Source organism: Rhinolophus ferrumequinum, chromosome 24 (assembly GCF_004115265.2).
Source record: "Rhinolophus ferrumequinum isolate MPI-CBG mRhiFer1 chromosome 24, mRhiFer1_v1.p, whole genome shotgun sequence".
Classification (NCBI taxonomy): domain Eukaryota; kingdom Metazoa; phylum Chordata; class Mammalia; order Chiroptera; family Rhinolophidae; genus Rhinolophus; species Rhinolophus ferrumequinum.
Window position 1 is genome coordinate 13,095,885 of NC_046307.1, and position 27,337 is coordinate 13,123,221.

The following is a 27,337-nucleotide window of genomic DNA, read 5'->3' on the forward strand; positions in this document are numbered from 1 at the left end:
CCTCCTACTGACTTCCTTCCTGTGATATGCAGTCCTAGGCTGGTGGTCATTATGTCTCAACCAGGTCTCACCTGATAGAAGGATCTCCGATATTCCCTCTCTGGTCTCAGGGCCAACTTGTAACCTGAAATGTAATTCTAGATTCTAGAGGGCCCTGGGAATAGGAGAGGGGGGAAATGAGGATTTAAGGAGAAAATTTACCACAAATGCCAAGCATTCACGTACGCATTGTGAGACTAAATTAGCTATTGTTAATAAACACTTTCTGTGTGTCAATGTAACTCCTCATTCTTTAAAGAAAGTTTTCAGATCTGAAATGAGCCTCAAAACCTCAAGGTAGGCTGAGCATTTTGGTAGCCCTATTTCACAGATACAAAGCCTGAGTTCCACAGGGGTTAAAAGTCCTATAATCAGCTTCAACCAGGTAGTGACAGAGTTGAGATTTTGGCTAAAGTCCTCTTAAGTCATGATTCAGAATCCTTAACAAATTACAAGACTGCACATGCTACTTGACCAAAAATAAAGATTAAATCTGTGACTACATAGGTACTCAACAAAATAACACAATAAAGTGAAGACTTTTCAACTAATCTGTTTTCTATTTTGAAAAATGGCTCTTGGAGGAGTGAATAGCTTTCTCATAAACACAACTCTACGAAATTAAGATAAAAATAACTTATACCTGACTGTAGAGCACACTATAAAGCACAAAAAAATGCCCAGCAACTCCTCGTTTTGATTAAGATAGTGAGTCAATAATTATGATTAAAAATCTTGCACACTTACTGCAATTGGTGTTCCAAATTATTGTACATGAAACAGTTTCTCCCATTCTGTGAATTGTTTGTTCTTCAGCATCTTCAAGACATCTCTACAAGCAGAGGTCAATTTGTCGTGTTTGAATGCCGAGTCCAAGCCACAGCCGCAGTTCAAGTTCACTGGTACAGAGAAAAAGAACAGATAGCCGACTCAGAGGAGTTCCGGATTCTGAGGAAAAGTATCGTGATACACTTCTTAATTTGCTTTTTAGTCTAATTAACTTTGAAATTTATTAGTAATTCATGTTTTAAAGTTTAACAGATGATTTGTTACAGACTCAGATATTCGTATTGTTAATTGTTATTTCAAATCCAAATGATTCCTCAACAAAAAACCAAAAAAGACAGCTGGTTTGTTTCCATGAAACAATAATTTTGATATCTGTGAAGACTGGCTAGTTTCGTAAACTAATCTTAACTATCCTAATGAGTTCTTGGCATAGAAACAAGAAAAAAATGTGAGAATATATTTTTTAAAGAGTAAAACAAATGAAAACTGATGCATAACATTCTAAATACTTTATTGTGTGTGTCCTACCGAGTAACTAATTTAGGGAAGGGTAAAAAAATATAGTATCTCTTATGCTAAACACTGAGTTTACACTTTATAAACCATTTCTCATTTAATCCTCACATCAATATTTTGAGGTATGTGTTATTATCTTCATTTTACAAGTAATAAAACTAAAATCAGAAACTTTAAATGTCTTGCCCAAGGTCACAAAGCTAGTATATGCTGCAGGCAGAGTTCAAGCCCAAGATAGGTATGGCACCAAGTAAAGAAAATATATTCATTTAAATATGAATTCAAAACAACTGAACATTTCCACATCACATTAAAGAAGAAACATCTCCATTATGCAATATATTTCTTTTTAACATAACATTTACTGCATTTTCTGCAACTCAGTAATACAAATTATAAATCTCAAAAATATATCACAACATAAAAAAGAAATTTAAAATTACCCATATTCTCACTACCCAGAAACAACTATTATTCACCTTTAGTGAATTTTTCTACAGTACTACTACAATATTTTTATAATGCAATATTCAACTTTATTTTAATTAGAGAGATTAAAAGAAAAGGAATCTTTTGGGATAAAGAGGCTGCCTCAGGATTAGTGTTTCAGTAATGGTTCACATTCAGAGAAGAGACATTATCTCAGAGATGAAGGAAGAACAAAGGCCCAGAGAAGGAAAGTAATTTTCAAAGTCACAGAGCAATGTAGTGGCAGAACAGGACTAAAATACAGTTCTTCTAGCACCCTGCCCAGTGTTTGTTCCTTTATGCACCTTTTGTGAGTTTCTACAGAATTGATGGTCTGTGACTCCCGATTACAGTCAATCTTGTATTTGCTTCAAGTTATTTCTCATATACACATGGCCCCTTCTCCCAACTAAACTGATTGTCATGATTTAATTCTCTGTTCTCTTGTTTTATCTTTCAGAAGCTTGTTTATCATCCATTCCTGGTAAGCACAATTTTTCAATGCTTTGATAATAAACGATCAAATCAAAATTAGCATCAGAAGACTTTGTCTCCTGAATCACTTTTGCCTTCATGAACATTTTGGAGCTACTCTATGCCAACTCTTGAACAAACACAAGAAACAAGACAACTGGGATCTTTAAGTGCATTTATCTATTCATTCACTTAACATGCATTTACTGAGGACAGACTAAGGCCAGGTTCCGTAGTCCCTGCCCTCGTCGAGCATGCATTCTTCCACGCACTCCACCTGGCATAGTACTTGTGCCTCATGAGCTGTACACAGAGGCGACCTAAATCAAATTGTTGATGGTCTAAGAAATAGGTATGGTGCCCATCACACAGAGCCCATCACTGTACTAACATTAAGTCTAACTACCATGGCAACGATCATTTTTAGGTCAGTTCAGAAAATCTTTCTATGGGACCTTCATTGTAAGCACTAAAGCTACAGAAATCTAGAAGTGAAGGAATAAAGCGTGATTCCTGTTTTCAAGGAACTCAGTCTAGTAGAGAAAACATGTGTCTGAGAGGCAGGTGATAGGGATCATGCGGTACTGTTTTAAGTTGTATTTTTAAGATTTATCTTCATAAGCCCATTCAAAGACAAAAAAATCAAATCAGATGGATTTTTTCTTTTTTTTAAATCTCAGGAATACTCTATTTATTCCCAGTACCTAACTGTCCCTGACATCCTCCCACACTATTTGTTTGCTAATTCAGGACACCAAATATTCTAGTCATGTTGAATCTCTTCCCTTTACAGAGGAAGTCTGCACCTTGATTATCACAGAAGCATTTCCTGAAGACTCTGGGGAATTCAAGTGTGTTGCAAAAAATGAGGCCGGGACTGTAGTCTCCACTGCAAGACTCTTAGTTTCCCCAGGTAATTACTCTTCATGATCTATCTCCCTGCTCCATCCAATTCAACCTGAGCCAAGAGGAAGAGTCTCTGTTTCTATCTGAACTGGTGACTAATTATGTTTTTCAGAAGGAAAAGAAGTGGAGAAATCAGAGAGTTCTCCGAAGTTCCCCAAGAGGAAATTTTCTCCAAAAACAGCTTCCTTTCCCTGGAGCAGTGACAGCTACACAAAAGACAAAACTCCAGACAATGCCCTAATAAACCTCACACCAACTATTCCTGAACCAGCCAATCATACTGAACGTGAGATCCAGATTCCAAAAGAGGACTTCTGCCCTATCAACGAAAATTCCTCTGGGCTACAACGACAATGGTAAGGGCAGACAGACTTAACATTCACTCATTCAACAACTGTTCTTGGTTCTGCAGATAGAACAGTGAACCTGACAAGTCTCCTGGCCTCAGGGAGCCTGCTTTCTGAACTGAATCACATTAACTGTCATTTCTCTCTTGTTCTCCTCCATGCATTTCACCAAGGATGAAACAGTAAGTAATGTGCTTAGATTCATATTTAAGGGTTTGTTACAGGGACTTACTGGAAAAAAAAAATCAACAATGCTCAAATGGCATAAGATTTTTAAGTGGATTTTCCAAAATAGAATTCAGTGTCCTATCTCAATATAAATATGCAAAACATTTTGTGATAAAGGTTTCTTCATGATCAGTCTTAGAATTATCCTTGCATTCAGAGGATAAATGTATAAATGGAAAGGTAATTCAGTAAGTAAATCTGCCAACCAGGCTATGTTTAAAACAACACAACCCACCACCAGCCTCATGCCCTAAACACAAATCTCAAACCAAAATATTGATTTAAAAAATAATCTAAAAGTCATATAAAAATTGTTTTAACAATATTTAATAACATAGTCCACTCAATATTTTACCAGCCTAAAGTTACCTTTAGGTTAAATTTAGGTTATACACATTTAACGTAACTTAATAAATCAGCATTCTTGACTAGCTACCTAGAACTAAATGTAACCTCTGTTAATTACAAAATAAAGATATTGGAATCTCTGTTAAGAAGAGATTTCTTGAGTAACATTTGGGTTTATTAAGTGAGAGAAATATATCATGTTAGATTTAGACGGAATCAGAGGTCATCTACGTGAAGTTCCTCATTCTACAAATGACTAAAACATAGGTGATTGGCTCATATTGTTGAGGGCTAGTTCCTCATGCTTCCTTGACCTTGGGATAGAGAATTCTCCAAGTATTTCTTGCAATGAAGACAGTGAGGGCAAGAGTTTGGACCTGAAGATCAACAGACCTGGAACAATGTATGTGACATACATAGTAGTCATAGAAATCAATAGATAGTAGTTATTACTTCACCGCATTTTTTTTTTTAAGCAGGACCAGTTTATCTCTAATAACAGTGATTTCTCACTTGGTCTCCTGGAACCCCTTTAGCTTCTGGGATCTCTAATTGCCTTAGCAGTAGCTACCCTATAAACAAAGTTTCCTCATGGGGTCAAGGAAAAACGAAGAGTGTGGAACAATAGATAAGACTGCAACTTATTCAACATTTATTAAGCACAATCTATGTGTTTGTCAGTTTCTCTACTGGACTTGCCTTGGGAAGATGGCCAATACTGATTATCTAAAACTTTTCTCCATGAGTACCTGTGTTTAGCAGTAAGCCTTTAAGACTTAAAAAGACTTTGCATCTATAATATCTTTCATAGGAGATTACCACCTTTTTCATTAATAAAACTTTCTATGGGGAAAATTACTGAGTAAAAGTTCCATAAAAGCTAACAAGATTTTATGGAATGTCTACCATGAGCTACATTGCACTAGGCAAGATAAATAATAAACAGTCCCTTCCTTAGGAAAAAAGTTAACCTAATTGAGGAGACATATTATGCCACATAATAGTCCATTATGATTTCCTGTTTCATTTGAGTCTCTCAGCAACCCTCTGATTTAGGTTAGTACAACAGATGCTATCTTTGTTTTTCAGTTAATTATTAAAGCTCAGAGAGTTTAAGCAACCTGTCTAAGATTACACAGTAAGTATGTAGAGTGGGCACTAAGACTCAAGTCTCCAAAATAAAAAGATCAATGTGTCTAGAAAGTTGTGAAACTTAACCAAATTAATGTTATCATTTTTACCATTCGACTCCAAACTCAGTGAAGACCCATTATTATTTCTTGCTTGAGAAGACTATGAGTCAAGTGCTAGAATGGATATTTCAAATTACAAGTGCTACAGTGGGATTCCCTTTCACTATATGTCTATGCAGAACTTCAGCAATCACAGTGAATTATGCATAACCTGAAAATAAAATGTTCTTCACTCTTTAGTCCTTTCATCATCAATGGGACATTTCCCTTCTCAGTTGATATAGCAGAAATTACCTTCATCACATTCATCACACACATCTGACTTTAGAAGAAGCTCACAGCACCCTTTTCACAATAGCATATATACTTCACATTTTGAAAAACAAGGGCTATAAATGAAGAGGGAAAGAATGAGTGACAGTTAAACAGCTACCCTTCCACTGATGATGGGACAAAAAGGAATTCCCTTAAAATGCAACAGGAAATGTTTCGGTGAGATAGTAGGAAATTACCTACATTTTCTAAGGCATTAGAATGACTTGCCAGAGGCTCTTACTGATAATTTAGAGAAAGAACTAGGAAAAAGTTGTCTTTGGAGGCAGGTTAGAACATGGTTCACCCATTTGACATCTCAATGATTCTTTCAGGTTTAGCATGATTTTTCTCAAATAAGCCATTCACGTTTGTGAGAAAACAACATTCAAAAAAGCAAACCAAACATTAAAAAGTAGAAAAACAGACTCATAATGGATTACTAAGTATAGCCCCTACATTTAATGGTCTGCAAAATGCAGTCATCAAAGAGGACCTTCCTTACCTTTCCCAAATCACCACCTGCCACCCCATTGCAATGAGAACCTCAGCCTAGATATACCATGGAACTACTACACTGTAACCAATGTTATATCTTACAAAGGCCTAGGGAAAAGAAGAGGCAAAGCTTAAAGGATTAAAGAGTAAAATTTAACAGTTTATCCTGGGCGTCTTCCCTACTTGGCTGGTAGGAAATATCTCAAACTTTTAGGCACTAAGAAACCTGAATCTAGTGTCTCCTCCCCTTGCCCCAATCAAAACCTGTTCTCAGAAAGAACCAAATATCCATCACATACACCACATGTGAAGTGCCCAGAATAGTGCCTGATTCATAGTGAGTGCTTTAAGTGGTTACTCTCATTTTTATTGTCATTTGCATTTACATTTTAAGTCCTTCTAATTTGGATTAAAAGACTTTTTCCCTGTTGATGGAATCTGATCAGCAGCAGATGTGGAGAAATATTTTGGGAAATTCCTGAAATAAGACTTTCTAGGCAAACACCTACACGTCAAGTCTAGTGTGCTTTTTCTACTAAGTAATGGCTGCATGCCCAGGCATCAATTACCAAACTTTCTCTAAACACCAAAGGAAGATACACCTACATAGTCAGCTGTGAAGAATTTTATGTGGCTCATATGTGCTCAAACATCTATTTATTGGGCCCTAATGTACACAGGAACTAAATCAAGACTGGAGTACTCATGAGGGAAGGAAATAAACACATACGCTTTAAACAATAGAACCACACCGAAACTGAAGCCACTGAAAGGGGATAATTCCACTCAATTGGCCTGATCCTCATGCCACCTAGTCTTCTCCACCATCTCTTTCGTTGACTTAAAATTTTCTTCCTCTGTAAGTATTTACTTCCCTGCACAAAAAATGGAAACCTAAACATCACGATGGTCTCCTCGGTAAAATGACAAAGGAAAATGTGTAACTGTTAGAAGAAAGGGAGATAAAGGAGAGTTGACAGCACAGAATCCTAGTGGTACAGATTGCTTATTTGTTTGGTAGTTTAAGTGTTTCGGAAACTTTTAGAATAAAATTACAAGGTCAAGGCAGCATAATACCATATAGATTCAGAAAACTTGCCAAAGATATTAAATTGTATTTTTCCACACCCTGTGACACACCACTGTCAATCACCCAGCTCTCCTGCCTTTAGCCAGACCACACCCCCTTTCTTGAAACAATCTGCTTGATCCCTGCTCCACCCCCACTCATGTTTAGCAAGAGGGGGAAAAAGCCTTCAGATGAACAACTATCCAATACAAAATCAATTTGGACCCCATCCACCACTGGTCTAATTCCTGGAGGAGTCTTATGAGATACACCACCAGTCGTAGAATATATGAAGGGATTCATAGTCCTTCTTTCTTCAACAGGGAAGTCAAAGCCCCCACCACGATAAAAGAAACTGAGTTTTCTTTATACTTTTTCCCATTTCCCAATTCACTGCTCTTCCCCCAAGAGCTTGTTAAAGCTCATAGCTAAAATTCACATCTAAAATAAAAAGGCCTGCAAGAGAAGCTCATGTAATCCCACTCCTTAAATATCACTAAGACATCTGAGATATTGTTTAGATTGTGGACTCTTACTTTGACATGCCAGCATAGGTAGATAGACAGGCGAGCACATCAGATGTCACTGTTTGGCAGCCGGTAAAAGTCAGTGGTGCTATAATATTAAGCACAGAGCCACTAGATTAGTCTGTGAGGGAAGGGGATGCCTCTTCCTTCCCTTCGACCGTGAGTTAAACCCAGCTGGCACCCTCTGGAACTACCGGTAAGTCCCTTCTTTATTCCTGCTAGTTTTTTTGTTTTGTTTTTTGTCCAAATCAGCGGAGTGTGTACAGAAGTGATCTTCAGATAGAGTTTGAAAGCCACAACATCATAATGGTATTACACAAAGATTGGAAGAGAAACTGATCTATTCATCCCATTGAAACTGGAAGGCATTATAGAAAAGGTAGAAGAACAGATAGTTATGTTATTATTTTTTAAGCCATCGTTTTTCCTTGAAAGGGGACACTTGGTCTGTCTGTAATTGTGGTGATATCCTACAGCTTCAAAATATCCTCAGTTTTGTGTGCAAGTCTGTGCTATAGTAGAGATAGGGGGAAAATGTTAAGATTTTTTAAATAGGAGACTGAATAGTATTTTATTTATGAAATCTTTACATTTATTTAACATTATTTAGAAGGAAATGATACTGTAATGTAATAGAATCTAATCTAGAACTGAATTGTTGAACAGTAATTATAACCATGAAGAAAAGACTTTCAGAGTTACCTGTGTGAATATCTGTATAAAATTTGGTAAGACAAGAACAAAATAAAATTTTTCAAAGAATATATTTTTAATTGAACTTCAAAAAATAACAGTAAATTTTAACTATGTAGGCCAATACCAAAATGAACAAGACAGTTGACATTCTAGAAATATCTGTGAAGAAAAATAGGGGACTTTGGGGAAAATATCTGCTAGCTATTTGTTAAACAGTTTATTCCTTGCTATTTGAAATGAATCTGAATCATTTGCCTGCCCAAAAAGGAATTTAGGAACCAAACTAGATTCAATTCTTAATGGAATGAAATTAACTATAGAACTACTTGCCTTGAAATAGAGTCTTTTTTTAAGAACTATTTAAAGCCTCTTTCTGGATGTTTTTCCCCAACAATTTAAAGGCCTAATTTAGTTAATTACTAAAATTCACTCTAGTTGAATGTACTTGTGATCGTAAACTTGAAATTAAGTATTATATGACTTTTTCAGTGTTCTTTTCAATAGAATCTTTCTCTTGGCTATTTAGTTGCATTTTTGTTCTTTCCTAAAGCTGCTAGTTTTCATTTAAACTACATGCACAACCATAGAATGAAGTTGTCTAGAAATTTTTCATTAAAAATGATACTTTCTTCAAGATAGGAAATAAAATAATTATAAGATTTTGTTTCAATAATGACAAACACTGGCTAATTTTATTAACTAAAAGTTTGATTTATCATTACCTCAGTGTTGGTTCTCAGTATCTCTATGTGAAACAAACTAAATGTATTTTGGACTAAATTACCTGATATTTTGAATAAAGACAGAATCAATACTACAACAATTTATAGGGCTAGCCTTTGTGTATAATGTCTGCATACAGTCCTGCTTAGATTTACTCCACTAATGGGAGAAATAGAGGGATATATAATTGCTTAAGGTGATTTTAGTGACATATGATTCATCTAAAGAAAACTGGGGATCTACTGTAGGAAGTCAGGTAAACCAATGCAGAGAAAAGTAAGAGAATGGCACCCATCTTTTCTTGGTAACATCTAGGCTGGCTTCATAGTTGTTGCCTTACTTCCTTCTGTACATCCTGTTTGCTGCTCCAAAAGGAAAAATAAGAGAGAGGCTAAAATAATTTCAAAATTAGTCTAAAATACATATTAAACAGGTAAAAATAATAAAAAGTAAAATTAAATAATTAAGAGAACATCAAGACCAATAGCTAGATAGCATAATCTAAAAAATAACAGAAAAAATTTACAAATGGCTCTGGAATGCAGTCAGTAACATATATTATATACACACAGAGAGACACAAACCCACAGTCACTCTTGAATCACAGTCTAGTTTAGTACTATGGTCAAATTTGGAATCAAGGGAAGAAAAACAAGCAGCAAATTGTAAGGTGAAAAAAATCCACTCAAAGTTGACAACAGAGAATTATAGATGTTCACTCTGTGAAATTGTGTAAGGGTGAAGGAATAAATATGGATATTAAAATACTGTTCTTTACAAAAGCCGCATATTGCTCCCCTTGATTTACCACGACATCATTCATCACAGATCACTAGGACATGAGTTAATTGGTATATCACAAGAGCTGTTCATTGCTTTCGATGAGCAATGAGAAGGGTTCAAACTGAATGGAAGCTGACATGTTATATATTTAACTGCTAATATGTAATTTTAAATCATTGAATCTCTGTGCTTAATGAAACGGCAGCCTCTGGGAAAAAGCTGATCATGAGACCATAAAATTATCACACTGAGCAACATCACAGTGTATCTTTTCATAAATAACCACTTGACAAACTTTGCGCTCCTGCATCTGGAAGCCCCTGGGCATGCTTTAAGAATTACCCAGAGCAAACACCAATGAATCCTTTTTTCTTATTCTCAAGGGAAAAGTCATTCATTCAAAATAAAAGATGAAGGAAGGGGAAGTATAGAAGCCAGGAAAGTTCCACCTTGAGATGACCTTGAAAGCATATAAGCTCAAAAAAAAAAGCGCATTAAGTTCGGAAGGATGTTAAATAAACAGTACTGTTTTTATACAAATACTGTAACTGATTCATTTTCTCCTTTTGAAGGAACGATATTCTTCAAGAGAAAGCCACTCCATCAAAGCCAGGAGCACAGCATTCCCAGGATTTCCACAAGGGGCACACCAAGGCTGCTTCTGACTCCTTGCGACTTTCTGTAATTCCAGGCTTGCAGCCCCAAATTCAGGATCCCACCCCTCCAGGAGCAAATCACTGTAGTAATAAATTGCCTTCATCTTCCATATACCAGCTAAGCATGTTTAACTACGAACGGCCAAAACACTTCATCCAGTCCCAAAATCCATATGGCTCCAGACTGCAGCCTCCCGGACCAGAAACCTCCAGCTACTCTAGCCAGAACAAACAGTCTTCCATTATCATCCAGCCCCGCCAGTGCACAGAGGAAAGATTTTCTGCTTCCTCAACAATGAGCTCTCACATCACCATGTCCTCCTCTGCTTTTCCTGCTTCTCCCCAGCAGCTTCCAGGCTCCAACCCAGGCCAAAGGGTTACAGCCACCTACAACCAGTCACCAGCCAGCTTTCTCAGCTCCATATTACCATCGCAGCCTGATTACAGTAGCAGTAAAATCCCTTCCACTGTGGACTCCAAGTAAGTGAGTTTTTAAAATACATACATATGGGTATGTACTGCATACATAGCGAGCTTGTATCTGAGGATGGGGTGGGGGGTGAGGCAGTAGTTCATTCTTCACTCTCTAAAAAGGCTATGTGACCTCAACGTCTCATTCCATAATTCTCCTAGAACACCTGAACCAGGGTACTGGAAATAAGAGGTCATCTGACCCATTCTCCAATGTCCAGGCCGAGCTGAACCCAAATCATCTATTATCCATACAATTATTTACCAATTATTTTCCATCTTCAAAAAAAATTTTCTAACATACCCAAGAACAGTGAACTATTCCCCCAGTTCTAAGCTAAGTTCCTCAAACTGTAAATTTAATGGCTCTAGTTCTGGGCTTAGCTGAGATGAAGAACACCTGTCTGCTCATCTTCAGGTAGGATTTCCTCTCACATTAGCAGAGGCTATTAAATTTCTTCTCAGTCTTTTTTTTTCCTATCCATTTTCCCCTCTGATCTTGAACATCCACTTGGCTAAAGAGAAACTCTGTGATTCAGACACTAATGTTAGTATGAATTTTCCTTACTATGATCAGAAGAAAGGCTTGAATAAAGGTTTATGACCTTAAGGTTTCCTTCGGTAATTAAAACCACACTTTTTCAAATTGGTTAGGCTGATCTAAATACAGGGAAGAATACCTGCAGCCTTATGCAAGCATGTACTCTTTTCACAGCCCTAAAACTGTCCTAGGAGAACATGATACGAAGGACACAGTGGTTGTGCTTTTTTTAAAATGTGAACTGAATACTTTGTGCTTATGCAAAGTTAGGGCTATCAGTTTTCCTGTTCCCTAGCTGGCTAGAACATCAGAGAATTAAATCAAAGGCATCTGAAAAAAATTGTCCGATGGAATGTGTTTTGTTTGTTGCGGGCTTATTGACAGATTTGCTGAAATTCTTGCTAATTTCTCTCCGTCTTCTCTAGAGGCTAATTTTTCCTAGAGATTCCTATTGTTGGTGACAACTCTGGAAACCTAGTTAAATTGACTATAGCAATTCAACTTGCAAAGAAACTTTTTCAATATTTTTAAGAATAAAAACCAGGAAAAAAAAGAAAAAAGAAAAACCAGGAAAGCCAAAAATATTTGTTAGAATCCTATCGATATTAGGTGGAACCATTTGAAATGGCTGACAGCCAAAAATGGCATTCTTATAGATTTGGTCTAGTATTTTTAAAAGATCCTTGAATAATTAAGAGCCCTATCTTTTCTCTCCAAATTCCCATTATTCCCATTATCACACAAGGGAGATTTTTCTTGGTCACATTTTACCCAGATGATCTTTTTCCACCTAACTTTCAATTATTTCCAAATTTCCTATATGAGCATTTTTAAATCTAAAACAACCTTTCTGACTATTTTTCTTAGTCAAGTCTTTCAATCCTACTCCAAATTCCTGTCCAGAAAATAAAGCCATCAAATAAATATTACTGAACCTCAACCATATACCTAGCTCTGTGCACAGAACTAAGAAGAAGGCAAAAATGAAGAAAAAAATAAAACATAGGAGGTCCCCAAACAAGAGATCAAAGATCTAGCTTTAGCTGTTCTATTTTCAGCAATCACAGATAACTCTTTTAATCTTCCCGCAGCCACTTGATACCCACTCAGTGCCCAGCTGCACAGGGTGGAAAGCTCTGGCCCTTTGAACATTTGTGCACAACTCCCTCAATTGTTATGATGGGCTTAAGTTTGCCATGTCTGCTAAAATAATCCCTTGGATTCTGACCCAGAGGAGTTTGAAAGCTTTATTTAGCTTTTCATCAGTAGGAAACCCTTAAGCAAACGTTCTATTCAGTTGATCAAACCACAGATTGGAAATTGAGAGAACTCTTTAATTCCAATTATTCCTTTCAAAAACCGCACTGTGTGATATTCAGCAACTTTACCTTACCTGCTCGGTGATTCAGTTTTCTGATCTGTAACAAAATTAGGGATTTGGGTGATTAATGATAGGGAAAAAAAGACCTATAGGGCAACGTGCAAGTATGATATTAGTTTATAAATATGAGTAGATATCAAGACCTAAAACTTAAGCCATCTAACCTGGTAATAATGGGTGTATTCCATGAATAAAGTGACTGAGGTTACATATACATCAGTGATTCTCAGTCTTGGTTTTGATAATCCCTCAAGATTTCTCAGATACATTACATTATATTATGACAGCCTGAAAACAGAATTATTTAATGCTAATTCACTTTAAGAAATGTGTGACTTCTACAAAGATGGTAGGCTAGCTACAAAAAATTTTTTAAAACTTACTATAACTTCATACAGTTGGAGAAAAATATCTGTAAGACCAAAGGAATTTTACCACTTTGAGCTGGGAATTCAATCTTAAAACAAGCAAATGAACAAAACAAAACAAAAACTATTTATTTAAACATTTGGTTATTTACTTAACAGAACAAATCATACTTTAGTTAAAAATATAGACAATCCTGAAGATCTGAAATGTAAGGAGGAGAAATGTGTATCATCAACTTTGAATACAGAGCATCTTGAATACTGTGAAAAACATTCATCCAACTGACAGAATCACCTATATCCAAGCTCTGTGTCAGTGAATATAAATGATATTATGGTGAGGAATAAGACATTTTTCTTAGTATGTTTACAGATTTTACATACTAATCTTTGTTAGAGATTACTAACAAAGTCTCCAAAGTCTATAAAAATTAAAACTCTGGCTCCACTCAGAGAAGCATCTCCACCTAGCTTACAAGTTATTTTAATGATCCTTGAGAATATCTGAACAGGAACATGTCACAGAACAGACCAATGTTGCTTCATCTGGATAAGTGGAAAACATTTATTATAATGGTAAAATATTGAGGGTAGTGGTCAGTTTTCTCACATTAAACGGATATAAGCTAGCACCTGTAGTGCCCTAAACGAATAAACTATGAAATCTGAACCAAGCACTGTGAAAATTGTGAGCTACCTAACAGATCTAATAATACAGGAGTCCCTAAATATGACCCCTGCCCTCTATCGGAATCAACAGGGAAACTCTGGGCGGGGCAGGAACATCTCAGAAGAAAATTTAGGACCAGAACTTGAAATAAGGATTTCAACTACTGTTCAAATTTGCTCCCTTTTTTCCAACCCTCCCCCCTTTTTTTAGTTTACATTTCTTTCTCCCTCCTCTTCTAATCATTCTTTCTCCAAAAAAATCACATTAGCAATGTTAAAGAAACTGTCATTATTATAGAAGCTATTTGTTATGTAGTGCCATACTTGGATATTCTAGAATATGAAATTAATAGGAACGGGAAAATAACAGAAAAGCCAGAGACCAATGTAAGCTGTAAACTCGATTCGAAGCAATAGAATATTCCCTAAATACCAATAGCTATACTGGTAAATGTTTAACAGTCAGCTGGAGGAAGGAGCACGATTTGTGGTGTTGACCAATTTTCCTGGTGTAGATGCTCCCACCACCACCCATTTCAAATTGTCAACATGAGTCCATAGGAAGCTGGGAAGACATGCTAAAAACCAGCTCTCCTGAGCCCATGAGTCAACTCCAGCATACCACTGCTTAATATCCACCTAGCAATCAAACTGCTGAAGTTCAGTTGTAAGCTTAGAAGAGCTCGCAAGCTGCCAGGAACTAGACTTCCTCTCACTTCCTTAGGGAAGGTCTTCAAGGAAGGACATCCTCCTTACACCTTATATAAATTGTTCCTCCCGCCACTTGAGTTGCATTTGCCAAGACCAAAAGGAAAAAAAGCTGGTAACCATTCTTACAAAATCGTTCTTGGCTGTGATTAGGAAAATTGGTGGTTTTAGTAACACTAGTACTACTAAGTTACAGATTCAACCTAGCTAAAAGTAATTGACAAAACAAGGCCAGATCTCTTTTACACATATATCTTAAAGATCTTTTTTAAAAAAATATTTTTTTCTTTTTAAAGCTGTCAACAACCCTCAGTTGGCCCACCTGTAAATGCTAAGCCATACCAAAGTGCAAACGCTAAGCCCACACCAACTACTCCTGACCATGAAATACAAGGATCAAAAGAAGCTCTGATTCAAGATTTGGAGAGAAAGCTAAAATGCAAGGACAGCCTTCTTCATAATGGAAATCAAGTGAGCAAGATCTCTCTTCTGTACTAAAGCCAATTGAACTATAAAATCTAATCTGAGTAAAAAAGTTCTTTCTGTCTCAGAGCTCTATGACTATATAATAAAATCACCTCTTGGTTTTCAGTAGTAAAATGAACCAAACGAAAAATCAATCTGAGTGATTTAATATATTCTTTTAGGCATTACCCTCATAAAATACATCTGATGACTAAATAACTAATAGGAAATACTGTCACTGTGACTTCTTCATGTATTTTGGTGTATATTATTGATGAACAAATAGCTATAATTTTTATTCGGTAACTTACTGTGCACATTGTATTAGTCATCTGTCTTTGAAACAGTACTATATGCTTTTAATCCAAATACATGTAACACACCTGTTGCACTGCTTTCAGCCAGTAGTAAGTCAAGTATTCAGTGTTCATTTAATGAAAGTAATTTCTCAATGTGAAGACATGCAGTACTATATTCGAAGACAGAGCCAAATAGGACAAGCACACAAGGAGGAAGGGAAAGACTCTCCCTTTACTTGGGAGAACCTTATCTAAGGGTGATTGTGCCTGCCTTTCCTAGGTGCAAAAAGAAAGTGGAAGTATTATAGATGTGGGAAGTGGCACTAAAATGGAAGGAAATGCTTTGAATAAAAGAAAAAGTCTTCTTAAAAATACAGCATCTATAATTCAACAGACAGAATTATACTTCTTTGGTGGAATTTTTGATGGCTTTAAGCTAAAGCTGTACAAATAGCTTTTATTAACTCTCATTACTGTTTCCTTAATGACTTCGATCGTTAAAGCGGCTAACATATGAGGAGAAGATGGCTCGCAGATTGCTAGGACCACAGAATGCAGCTGCTGTGTTTCAAGCTGAAAATGACACGGAGGCACACAATTCACCACAGGTAAATTAACATCATCTGTATCTAACCAGAGCGTTTTGTGTGTGTGTGATTTTTAAATGTCTTCTTTTCTAAATGTTTATAAATAGCATTTGAAGCAAAAGTCAATCACTTCCATGGGAGAGGCCATGATGGGCTGAAATATATATAGTTTCAACTTTACCCCATTTTTTTGGTGGTTCTAATATCTGCACAAGAAAATATCACAAAGACAAAACACCAGGAAGCTAAAGAGTCACTTTTCATCTGGACATTCATGGGTCAGTTAGACCTAGGACTTTCTACAATTATCTGCATGGACAGAGAATTTATGAGTTGTAAGTCCTCAGTACGACAGAAGTTAAAACTCTAAACCAAAGTAATTATAACCTTTTGTCATAAACTCATTTCAATGTTTTAAAATATACTCATGGCACAATGAAACATCCGATTCCTTTTGTCATGTTCCTGTATTCACAAACGCTTATTAAAAACCATCAACCAACCAAAAAAAACAAAACACAAAAAAAGACAAAAAACTGCTTGTGAGTAAATGGCTCCAAGATGAACAAAAACATCCTTTCCAAAAAGGAATTAACTTTATGGAGAGTATAAAGTGAACATCCATCTCACAGGCTTGTGCCTGACCAACTTCATTTTAACAAGTAAACTTAACCCTGAATAGAAATGTACAGTTCGAGAGGCAGACTAAACTGTGATTGCTCCGTCTTCCTTCCGTAGTTACCTTTCATTCCTTCCCCAAAAGTCCACAAGAAACTGGGAGCCAAAGGGATGAAACTGGGCATTTAAGAATACCAAGCGTCTACGTATAAGTAGCTGAAAATAAGATTTTTGTTTCTGTTAAATGGCATAGTACTAATAAGAAGGATGGAGCAGGGTCTAACAAAACAAGTAACTAGAAACTGAAAACAGAATTTAAATCGCTTTTTGGCTCTTGAACAGTTCATGCATTCATTCATTCAACTAATTTATACGGAACACCTACTGTGGTGGTACAGGAGATTACAGCAAGAATAAGACACAATTCTACCTCTATTAGAAGTAACTCAAAAATGTTATATTGATGATGGCTTAACTTATAAATTATGATTTCAAGGGCAAGGATATATTGTTTTTCTCATTCATTCTTTAAAAACTTTAAAAGGAAGGTGATGATAACAGGAAAAGGGATAGCAGCAAAATATATCATTATGAAATCAGAAAAGATAAATCTTACATTTTTTGTACACTTCAAGCATTCTACCTAAATAATACAAAATGTCAGCAAACTATGTATAACTGAAGTGTCACATCTATTAATACAAATATATACATATTCAAACCACCACTAAGGGAAAAAGTGAAAAACTTAATTTGGATATATTCAGTTTAAATGGATTTTTATTTTTACCAAAAAATTAGTTGATTTGTTTGATCACTGAATTGTTGTTTCGACATTTAGCTTAGAAAACCTTAAGGCTAGCCAAAAATTGTTACGGAATTTTAAGAATCTATTTTAAAAAGACAAAATATATTAAACATATTCATCCAAAAATAAATTATTTGTACTGATTTGCTGTGTTACTATAGAGATGTTTTTAAGGTATTTGGGTAGGGAATATATTTTCCAATTCTTTGCATCCCACTATGCCAAACACAGTGAAATGCACAAAACAGGCACTAAATATTTGATCAATTTATTAATTCTATTATAATTTTCATCAATTCCTGATTTTATTCTCAAACAGAAATAATTTTCTGGTGCTCAGATATAAATCCTAAAGATGTCTGCTTAAACACACCTTTATTAATCAGGAAGTAATTAATGTTGTTTTTCAAAGCCTTTTCATGGCCCTTCTATGTTGTCCATCAGGATTTTGTGTCATGAGCTATAAAAAGAGAAGTATTTTCCAGTCTAATATGTTTACTGCTGTTGGTGCCACTTTTGAGCAGCAGGCATCATACTCCGTTACCTACTGCCAACGCAAGTGACTTCATGTCTATTCCTGTTTTACTAAAGGACAATCTGTACTATGTCCTCCCATTTCAAATACACGAGAGGGACATATCCTCTGTCACAAAATAGTCGTCTGAAAAATGAACCACTGTCAATTCAAAGTCTATCTAATTTTCGTAAATCATGTCTGTGGCATTTCATGCTGGACTATTAGAAGGTTATTAAATGCTTAAAAGCTAAATATATAGAACTAACCATGACCATACAAATACAGCCAACATAGAAATGTTCCTTTCAACTACAACTACACGTACGTAGTTCAATTTCATTCTAAGCTAAAATGTGAATGTTAACATTATCACTTTGTTTTCATTCCAAGCAGCACAATTCAGAACATGCACGGTTGCAAGTTCCTACATCACAAGTAAGGTAAAAAAAATTTCATTTTAAAAATATATATTTTGCTACCTGTTTTCAGCTTAAAAATATATTTATAAATCCTGTAAGCTTCCTATGTACCTTTTATTAAAAAACTGTGAATTTTCTAATGTCAGAGATGATCACAATTTTTATCTGTTCATTATTAGAACTATCTTAGAGGAAGTTTTTTTAAATGTTTAGGTCAAATAAGCCAGGACCACATTTCCATAATAAACAACTTTCTCATGATAATAGAAACCCAATTCTAATTATACAATCTTTGCATGTGATAAGAATTGTCCATGGGGTACTCTGCATTTTAATAGGTCAGTTTCTTCATCAATTCATGGCACTGTAAAAAAAGAAACACAGATGTGTAATTTGTACCAGATGTTTAAAATTGCTACCACTTCTAACAGTTATCAAATATGCCACAGCTAAATGCAGCCCTAAGGCCTCTCTCCATTGTTACTACACTATCAGATGAAACAGTATCGCCTCTGGGGTTTCCAATTTGATGGCTAACCTGTGTTTGTGTGAAAGGAAGGGCAATGACAACTTTTCAGCATAGTGATTACTAAAATATTTTTGTAGAAGTCGATCATCTTCAAGGGGTGGTGTGAATGATGAGGATGCAATCCAGGAGAAATATTACCCGCCTCGTTTCATTCAAGTGCCAGAGAACATGTCAATTGAAGAAGGAAGATTCTGCAGAATGGACTTCAAAGTAAGAAAAGAGTTAAAAAATACTGAAGGAAAATGAACAATGGGATACTAAGTTTTGAACAATGTCCTCTTCCTCTTCATTGCTTGCTACACAGCTTGAGAAGCAGTATGTGTAGTGGATAAGAACAAATTCTGGAGCCAAGCTTACCTGGGTTTGAATCCTGGCTCTGCCACCTCTCAACTATGTAACCTTAGATAAGTCACTTAACCTCTGTGCTTTGTCTCATCTGTAAAATGAGAATAATAAACGTACCTACCTCATACAGTTGTTTGAGGATTAACTGAGAAACAGGTATAAGGTCCTCACAATAGTGCCTACCACCTAATAAATATAATGTTCTAAATATAGTAATTAAGAGACCTTAAAGGTTATATGAAAGAGCTAGAAATGTTTTGAGATAGTCTGAAAATATTATATTTAATTCAAGAGTTTTCATTTCCACTGTTTTGTTCAAAATTATTGAAAGCAAATACCTTTTTAAGCTCTTTGCATTTTCAATCACAAACCCACTCAGATACCGGAATTGTTAAAATTCATAAATAGACAAATGGGTTCCAGTGATGCTATAATTTATAATCCTGTCATCTCCTTGTATTTTCATTTCTAGGTAAGCGGACTGCCAGCTCCTGATGTGTCATGGTATCTAAATGGAAGACCAGTTCAATCAGATGACTTGCACAAAATGATAGTGTCTGAGAAGGGTTTTCATTCACTCATCTTTGAAGTGGTCAGAACTTCAGATGCAGGGGCTTATGTATGTGTTGCCAAGAATAGAGCAGGAGAAGCCACCTTTACTGTAAAGCTGGATGTCTTGGGTAAGCCTTCCAAGAGAGATCCTAGAGTATCTTTAATCCTGCAGTATTAAAAAAGAAAGTATTAAAAAAGAAAATCCCAGAGGACTTCATAGTTAAAGCTAATGTCTATACTATACAACCCAGTAGAACACCAGTTTATACCTAAAAGCCACAGATGGTGGGGTGCAGAGGAGAACCGTGTTCTTGAGGGAAACTCAGTGAAACTAGAATGACAAATCTACCAACAAAGCTTTTCTGGAAAGGAAATTTAAAAACAGTACAATTTCAGACAGACCACATAAGGTAGTATAAGCATTTCTAGATGTAACTTAAAGGGTTTTAAAGCCACAAATTTTAGTCTAATCATTTCTCTGGTCTACAATCGAAAATAAATCAATGACACATTTTCACAGAACTGTCATAATCATGTATAGTTTAAAACTGAAGAATAAATGTCAACTTTTAGTCTTAGATTATGTTCCCTTTACTAGGAAACTAGTCTCTAATTATGACAAGAAAAACAAGTATGGCAAAAGTATGCTTTAGAAAACAAGTATGGCAAAATTCATATCTCAAATTTGTCTTTGTAAGGAAGTTCTCATAAAACTGATGTTGTTTTAAAATAATTTCAGTGCTTTAAATATATCACATTCATAATGGTTTAAGCCATGGTATGTTGCATAAGACATACTGTTCTAGATAATTCACTGTTTAGCATACAAAAGCTTGATCGAGTTGGAAAATTTTCTTGAGTTTGTATTCTACCCAGATCAAGGAAAAATCTTAAGATTATTCTTAAGTCTAAGGGGAAAACTAGTGATCTGGAAATCAAAAAAAAAAAAAGCCATTCAAGAAATTAAGCTTTGGGCAAATCCTTTTTGTACCAACAGCTCCAGAAATACTCTAATGTTAGAAGTGGAAGAGACATTGGCAGTCATCTGCCCGGTCTTCCCATTTCTCCTTCGGCAAAGCTAGGTTTATAGTATTATGGCACCATTGCCTCCTTTCCCTCAGGTATTTGAAGAAAAGTAAAGACATAATGTTTACTGACATTTGTGTAATATTTTATAGTTTACAGAGTGCTTCTTCATTATCTCAATTAATCCTCACAATGATTTTTTATGGTAGGCACAGCAGTCACTATTATTTGAGTATTGTATTATTTTACAGTAGATAAAACTGATTTTTTTCCCCAATTTGGCATGGCTAGTAGGGCAAATAGAGAATTTGAACCCAAGTTGTCTGGTACTCTCTCAACCACTCATGCTGCCTCCCTATAGATGATATAAAAAATGAGAATATGACTTAAATTCTTTGAATGAAACATGACTATAAATTCAATGCATCATTACATTACTGCTTTAGAACCCTAAATGGTATAATACAATAGTATTGCATATTATTTTAACTAAAGCTAAAACATAAAGCTTTCAATCCTGTTATTAGTACTTTTAAAAACTTTTATATCAACATACAAAATTCATAATACTTTGGTTTGACTTAATATCTTTTTATAATATTTCAAATACTTGATCTTTTTATTAATATGTAGCTAAAGAACATAGAAGAGCACCAATGTTTATCTATAAACCACAGAGCAAAAAAGTTTTTGAGGGAGACTCAGTGAAGCTAGAATGCCAAATCTCAGCTGTACCTCCACCAAAACTTTTCTGGAAAAGAAATAATGAAATGGTACAATTCAACACTGATCGAATAAGGTAGGATAAGTATTTCTAGACTTAACTCTAGTTTACGTGGGTGAATCCAGTTATACTTTGAAATGCATTATAAATGGCATGCATTTGTGATCTCATTTTGTCTCGTATTTAAAACATATATAGAAATATAATAAATTTCATTAAGCCAGATTCCACTAATCAGAAATTAAAGGCATAAAGTAGCCTAGGATTTACCTTTGTACTAACAATAAACAAAGATGGCTAGAGGAAATCGATGATATAAACAAGATTATGGGGGGTATTTAATTCAAGAAAACCAATAGCTATTTGGCAATGACTAGATGTAGCCTCAGAATTTCCATATGCTGCTTTTTCTTATTAGTCTGACTATAAATCAAAGGCATCATAAGTAAACTTTGACAGGAAAATTAATTCCTATACTTTCGTTTTTTTATTTCTTTTCAGCTTATATCATGATAACTCTGGAAGAATTACTTTACTGATAAAAGATGTAAACAAGAAAGATGCTGGGTGGTATACTGTATCTGCAGTTAATGAAGCTGGAGTGACCACATGTAACACAAGATTAGATGTTACAGGTATGTCACGTCAAGTGTTATACATGACTTAACCAGGAATAATTAATAAGAAACACAAATCTCAGCATAGCATAAAATCTGAGGGATTTTCCACATAATCAGTTTCGATTTTTTTTTTCCTGTTCCTGTCTGATAATGAATACCTAGTGCAATCCATTTGTTTAGAACAGATTTTCTGAATTAATTTGTATTTTATCTATTTCAGCCCGTCCAAACCAAACTCTTCCACCTCCTAAGCAGTTACGTGTTAGGCCAACTTTCAGCAAATATTTAGCACTTAACGGAAAAGGTCTGGATGTGAAACAAGCTTTTAATCCTGAAGGAGAGTTTCAGCGTCTGGCAGCTCAATCTGGACTCTATGAAAGTGAAGAACTCTAATAACTTTACCAACACTGGAAAAATTATACTATCAGTAATATATTCAATTGAATTTCTGAAATAAATCCATAACTGTATTAATAGATTATGGCTTTACTTAGGTAATATAATTAATATATATTTATATTATTTATCCTTTGACTCTTGCCCATTTTATCTACTTCTTTGGTTTGTGAAGCCTACAGAAAATTTGGGTATATGGGTTTTTAATTGTAGAAGACTATCTCAAAATGTGGGGTTTTAACATCCATCATATACATTTAACAATTACAGGTTATGAATTATAAAGTAGTATCAACTTTTTAAAAACATCTAATGCTTGTAATAAGATTACTGTTACTGCTTTCTAAATATTGTTTTACCTGTTTTTTTCTTATAGGAATACTAACATGGTATAGATTATCTGAGTGTTCCATAGTTTTATGTCAAAAGAGAATAAAATTTCAACTATTTAAAACAGACTGTCTCCTCTTCACAAAAGTCTAGATCTTTAAGATAAAACTTTTGGTTTTTATATATTAAACAACTCAGCAAAACCTATGAATAACAAGTTCCAGAAAGGCAACAATGTTATATTCTAGAACTGTTTGTCTTGGTGAAACTCACAGTTCAGTCAATTCCTCTGGAAAGTGAGCTAGACTTTCCATGGTTTGCACTTCAAAGGCAACAATTTGTAACTTAAATCATGATGAAATCTCTCCTGAAATAGCAATTTTGTTTAAACCAAATAGGTCTCTAATTCTTCAAGATCTTTGAGACTACCACTGAGCTCAATGGCATAATAATAGTCTGTAGACTCACGTGCTCCTTCATATTTAATGTAAATTTGAATACCTATATTTTGGGGGTTTTTTTCCTCCATTTCAAATTCAGGTAACCTATTACACTAGAAAGCCTAATTCTGTAAGCATCTGAGAGTCCAAGTAAAGGAAAGGGCACATCCTTTTATTCAACTATTCTTAAGCTAGGAGAGTAGCCTTTTCTTTTTCTCAGGCCTCTTGTCCACTGGCTGTCGGCCTTTTGCTAGGCCTCTCCTGCTTCTTTTATCATAGGTAGCCGTTGACCCTCCCTGCTGTGGCCTAGTTTTGCTCTTTATCTGCACATAAAACAGCATTTATCAACATCAGTCTACATATCTCTTTCAGGGAAGTAACAAACGTGGCTTTATTTTTTATTTTCAAAACAGCTTGATGGTTTTCTTTGGTGGATGTTCTAGGGCCTTTCGACTGATTTTTATTTTCCTTTCTACCAACGTGAGGCTTCCTCTTGTCTCACGTTCTGGCGGGCATCGGATGCCTTCATTTACAGCCAAATTTGTTTGCTCTTTTCTACAGCTGGTTTACAAACCTCCTTTACATCTTTGCGAAGCTTCGGAACCAGCTGTGAGTCTGGGCTCCTAAGGACTCCTGCTTTGGCCTACCGTTTTACATAATCACTGCAGAGCCGGATTTTTTTTTTTCCCAATCCTATTTTAACGTTCCCTTTAGCTATACTAGGTGGAAAGGAGAACGGAAGCTATTTCTAGCAACAGCTCTCAGTTAATAATAAGCAGTTTCGGCAAGTAGGGTGGGGTCTTGGACAGGCCTTTGGGCTTTGGCGTCCAGCGCACCTTGCCCCCAACAAGCCGTGGTCTTAGGTACATTATTTACCCTCTCAGCACCCTCGCTTTCTTCAGCCCTAAAATGAGGACAAAACACCTACCTTTCCAAAGCAGGGGAGTGTGAAGACCAAAAAAGCCAATAAATGTTAAAAGTATTCAAAAAAAAAAGTAGCCCGTTATAATTCATTACTATAATTTTTTTGATTAACCTCAGGCCCAAAGCCAGGTTTGCTCTAGAAGCCGGGCCTCCGCAGGAGACAAACGCCGCAATCTCCAGCCCCGCCTCAGGCGAAGCTCTTCCAGAAGGTCCTCGGCGCGCACGCGCGTTTGCAACTTGTAGCGCTACTCGCGCCCCTCCGGGAGCCAGAGGGCTCGCGCAGGCGCCCGAGCGAGGCGGTTCGCGCAGGCGCGGCAGGCCTGGGGCGCTCGAACGGGCGTCTCTTCCAGGTCCGCAATGGCTGAGGCGTCCCGTTGGCACCAAGGCGGTGAGGGGTTCTCCTCGGGAGGGGGTGGAGCAGGGCGGAATTGGCGATTCCACATACCCTGGAAGGAACTTTGTTGCCCTGTATCATGTGAGACACGTGACCTATGGCAGGTTTAGCCCTCACGGCCTCCTCTTAAGCGGAGAGGAACGATGGTCCCATTTCACACAGGAAAACTTGAAGCCCTTAGTAATGGGACCTGGCACTCGCCTGAGGCTCGAGCTGGGCGCTGTCGTTTGCTGTACAGTGACGGTCGCTAGGCCAGTGTCCGAAGTCCTTTGTCGCTTTAGGGAGTCGCGACCTTCACAGAACCACGGGTCGAGTCCTTTTCTACCTCCAGCAGAAGCCAGCCTTCCCACGAAGCAGTACTGATGGCTGGAGAAAACGATTAGGGACAGTTGGGGGGGGGGGGGGGGGTCTGCTTTGTCTTTTGCTTTTCCATTTTAAGATATTACTGGTCCTGTCCTGTCCCTCCGTGTTACAGAATTCGTTACTGTACTTACCTGAAATGACTGCCCATTTAACCCCATGGGAAAACGTTAGTAGTAATTATTTCTCCCTCATAAAGTGAGAATAAAAAAATAACCAGAAGCCATTGGCGCATTCCTTCACACAGCGTAACGCTAAAGTGGCTGTTTTTCCCATCATTGTATTTTTATACATCATGAATTACATAATAATGTAAGGAAAATTTTGTTTTATCTCACAGGGACTCCAAAACATGAGCAGCATTTCAGAAAGGAAGGAGAAATTAGAACCACACTTCAGGAGTTATTACTCTACTGTATTTTTTTAATAAACCTATGCATATGTAAGTACACATGTAGATTGAAGATCCTGTTTGAACTAAGAAGTTATATGGAGATGAGAAATAAAACATGGACTTTATAAAATCATAGGCTTTCTCAGATTACTAAACCTTCTCAAAAAATAGTGACACTTTTTAGGCATTATCTTGAATTCATTTAGATTGACACTTTCTAATTCTTAAGGGGCAAAACTTTAGATCACAAATGTAATGAAAATCTTTCATAGTCTACATTGAATTAACTATTCCTTTTGGTTGGCAGTTCAAATTGCCACCCAAGTGCAATTTGGTTGGCCTCAAATTGCCCATCAAGTGAAATTATTCCCTTGAGTTGGCTCAGTTTCATAGGTCAAACTACAACTGAGACCAAAGAAGTTAGTCTTCGTGTCTGCTTTCTTCTTTTCTCTGTTCTGTTGCACAGTTAATAGTGAAATATGCTTGTGCTAAGTCACAAAAGGTATGAATCAATGCAAATCTTTAAGGACTGGGAAAACTCAACCTGCTGCATTCCTCCTATCTGTGAGTCAATAGCATTGATTTAATCAGCATTAAAGAGCATTTTGTCTTTAGAGCATCCAACATACAGTAGATGTAAGCTAACTGTCCAGACTTACCTCATTTTATATGGACTATACATTGGAAATCAAATATCAATTAACTAATGAATTGGTATTATAGGGGTACATTTGAGTCAGATCTTGATTAAAAAGACAACTATAGCCCATCTTATACATTAAGATGTCTTAGACTGGTTTTTAAATACTTATTATAGAACATTTGGGGAATGGAAAACTAAAAAGATCATTCACAACCCCGTTATTCGGGGATTAAAAATACTTTTTGTAATTGGGAAGACTTGAAAACAAATCTCCATCAACAGGATTTGTGTAACATTTTGGTATATACAATCACATAATGTAACATTAAAGAATGGCAGAGGCTAATGCGAGCCATGGAATGATTTTGAAGATACATGGTTTCTAAAAACCAAAGGGCTTCCAGCAAAAAAAAAGACATACCTAGTCTACACCCCACTCTAAAACCACCCACCCACCCCTAGAAAGAGAATAAGAAAGAATACTAGTTAGTACTTGTTAAAATTCTTACCATACACCATAACATAGTTTTAAATGTTCCTTTCACATGCATTCTCTCACTGCTAATAAAACTATGAAGTAAGATAGATTATCCAAGTGATAGGACTCAAACCATTATATTTGTATTGAAAGTCTATACATAGCCTTAACTACTCACATTACCTACTCTCACTATGAAGAAAAAGCCAATTTGCAGAATAGTATGTATAATGTGATCTCATTTTTGTAACAAATAAAGTTCTTTACAAATGCGTATGCCTATAGAAAAACCTGAAAAATATATACCAAATCTAACCCAAGCAGTGGAATTACAGGAAACTTCGTGTTTTGTATATTTCTTTTTTAGTTTATTATCACTTTTATATTTAGACAATAAAATTGAATTTTCAAACCAAAATTGGGAACAAATTGTAAGTACATTTTTAATCTTGATAAATTCCGTTTTTAAACATAAATTTTTAAACAAAAAATTCTTCTCCTTAGTGACTTTTGGGATGGTAAACCCACATATGTATTACTTAAACAAAGTTATGTCATCTCTGTTTTTGGACACTTCTGTGCCTGGTGATGAAAGAACCAACTTTAAGTCTATTCACAGCGTAACTGATTTTTGGAAGGTAAGGTATCGTGTGACTGCGAATAAAGTAGCTTTAGGTATTGTACAAACAAACTCCTCACACGTAGTAGGCACTCTACATATTTGTTGAAGGAATGAGTGAAAATAAATATTTTTTTAAA

The 27,337-nt window shown here is 36.0% G+C and overlaps 3 protein-coding genes across 8 annotated transcripts in view; 2 read left to right on the forward strand and 1 right to left on the reverse strand.

Annotated features, from left to right (window-relative positions):
* KLHL3 (kelch like family member 3) overlaps positions 1-24,509 on the reverse strand; it is a 251,706-nt gene extending 227,197 nt beyond the window's left edge. For 3 of the 5 annotated variants that reach the window (XM_033096640.1, XM_033096639.1, XM_033096637.1), the window contains exons 1-2: positions 19,636-19,771; positions 787-938 (exon numbers count right to left, since the gene is read on the reverse strand). In XM_033096640.1, coding sequence (XP_032952531.1) covers positions 787-832 — 46 coding nt within the window. In that variant the 5' untranslated portion in view covers positions 833-938; positions 19,636-19,771. Of the gene's footprint in view, positions 1-786; positions 939-19,635; positions 19,772-24,313 lie in introns of those variants that run through there. The other 2 variants (XM_033096641.1, XM_033096636.1) reach the window with 2 other exon arrangements.
* On the forward strand, positions 7,740-22,884 carry MYOT (myotilin). 2 transcript variants are annotated; one of them, XM_033096642.1, is made up of 10 exons: positions 7,740-7,910; positions 10,489-11,052; positions 15,007-15,181; positions 15,978-16,082; positions 18,395-18,444; positions 19,030-19,162; positions 19,770-19,977; positions 21,509-21,674; positions 22,101-22,234; positions 22,440-22,884. In XM_033096642.1, the coding sequence occupies exons 2-10, from the start codon at positions 10,697-10,699 to the stop codon at positions 22,610-22,612; spliced, it is 1,500 nt and encodes a 499-aa protein (XP_032952533.1). In that variant the 5' UTR covers positions 7,740-7,910; positions 10,489-10,696; the 3' UTR covers positions 22,613-22,884. The 2 variants fall into 2 exon arrangements, with proteins under 2 accessions (XP_032952533.1, XP_032952534.1); XM_033096643.1 differs by having other exon boundaries at positions 7,743-7,910; positions 18,398-18,444; positions 22,440-22,882.
* A 121-nt stretch (positions 24,510-24,630) lies between the features above and the next one.
* The window catches only part of PKD2L2 (polycystin 2 like 2, transient receptor potential cation channel), a 30,942-nt gene continuing 28,235 nt past the window's right edge, over positions 24,631-27,337 (forward strand). The window contains exons 1-3 of the mRNA XM_033096648.1: positions 24,631-24,697; positions 25,404-25,505; positions 27,083-27,216. Coding sequence (XP_032952539.1) covers positions 24,667-24,697; positions 25,404-25,505; positions 27,083-27,216 — 267 coding nt within the window. The 5' untranslated portion in view covers positions 24,631-24,666. The remainder of the gene's footprint in view (positions 24,698-25,403; positions 25,506-27,082; positions 27,217-27,337) is intronic.

What these genes read in the sequence shown, in the direction of transcription:
- MYOT (XM_033096642.1), top strand. Translation starts at nt 10,697, where the DNA reads ATGTTTAACTACGAACGGCCAAAACACTTCATCCAGTCCCAAAATCCA. An exon ending in TCTGCAGAATGGACTTCAAA is followed by an intron (nt 19,163 to 19,769) that starts GTAAGAAAAGAG and finishes TTTCATTTCTAG; the next exon opens with GTAAGCGGACTGCCAGCTCC. An exon ending in TTCAACACTGATCGAATAAG is followed by an intron (nt 21,675 to 22,100) that starts GTAGGATAAGTA and finishes ATTTCTTTTCAG; the next exon opens with CTTATATCATGATAACTCTG.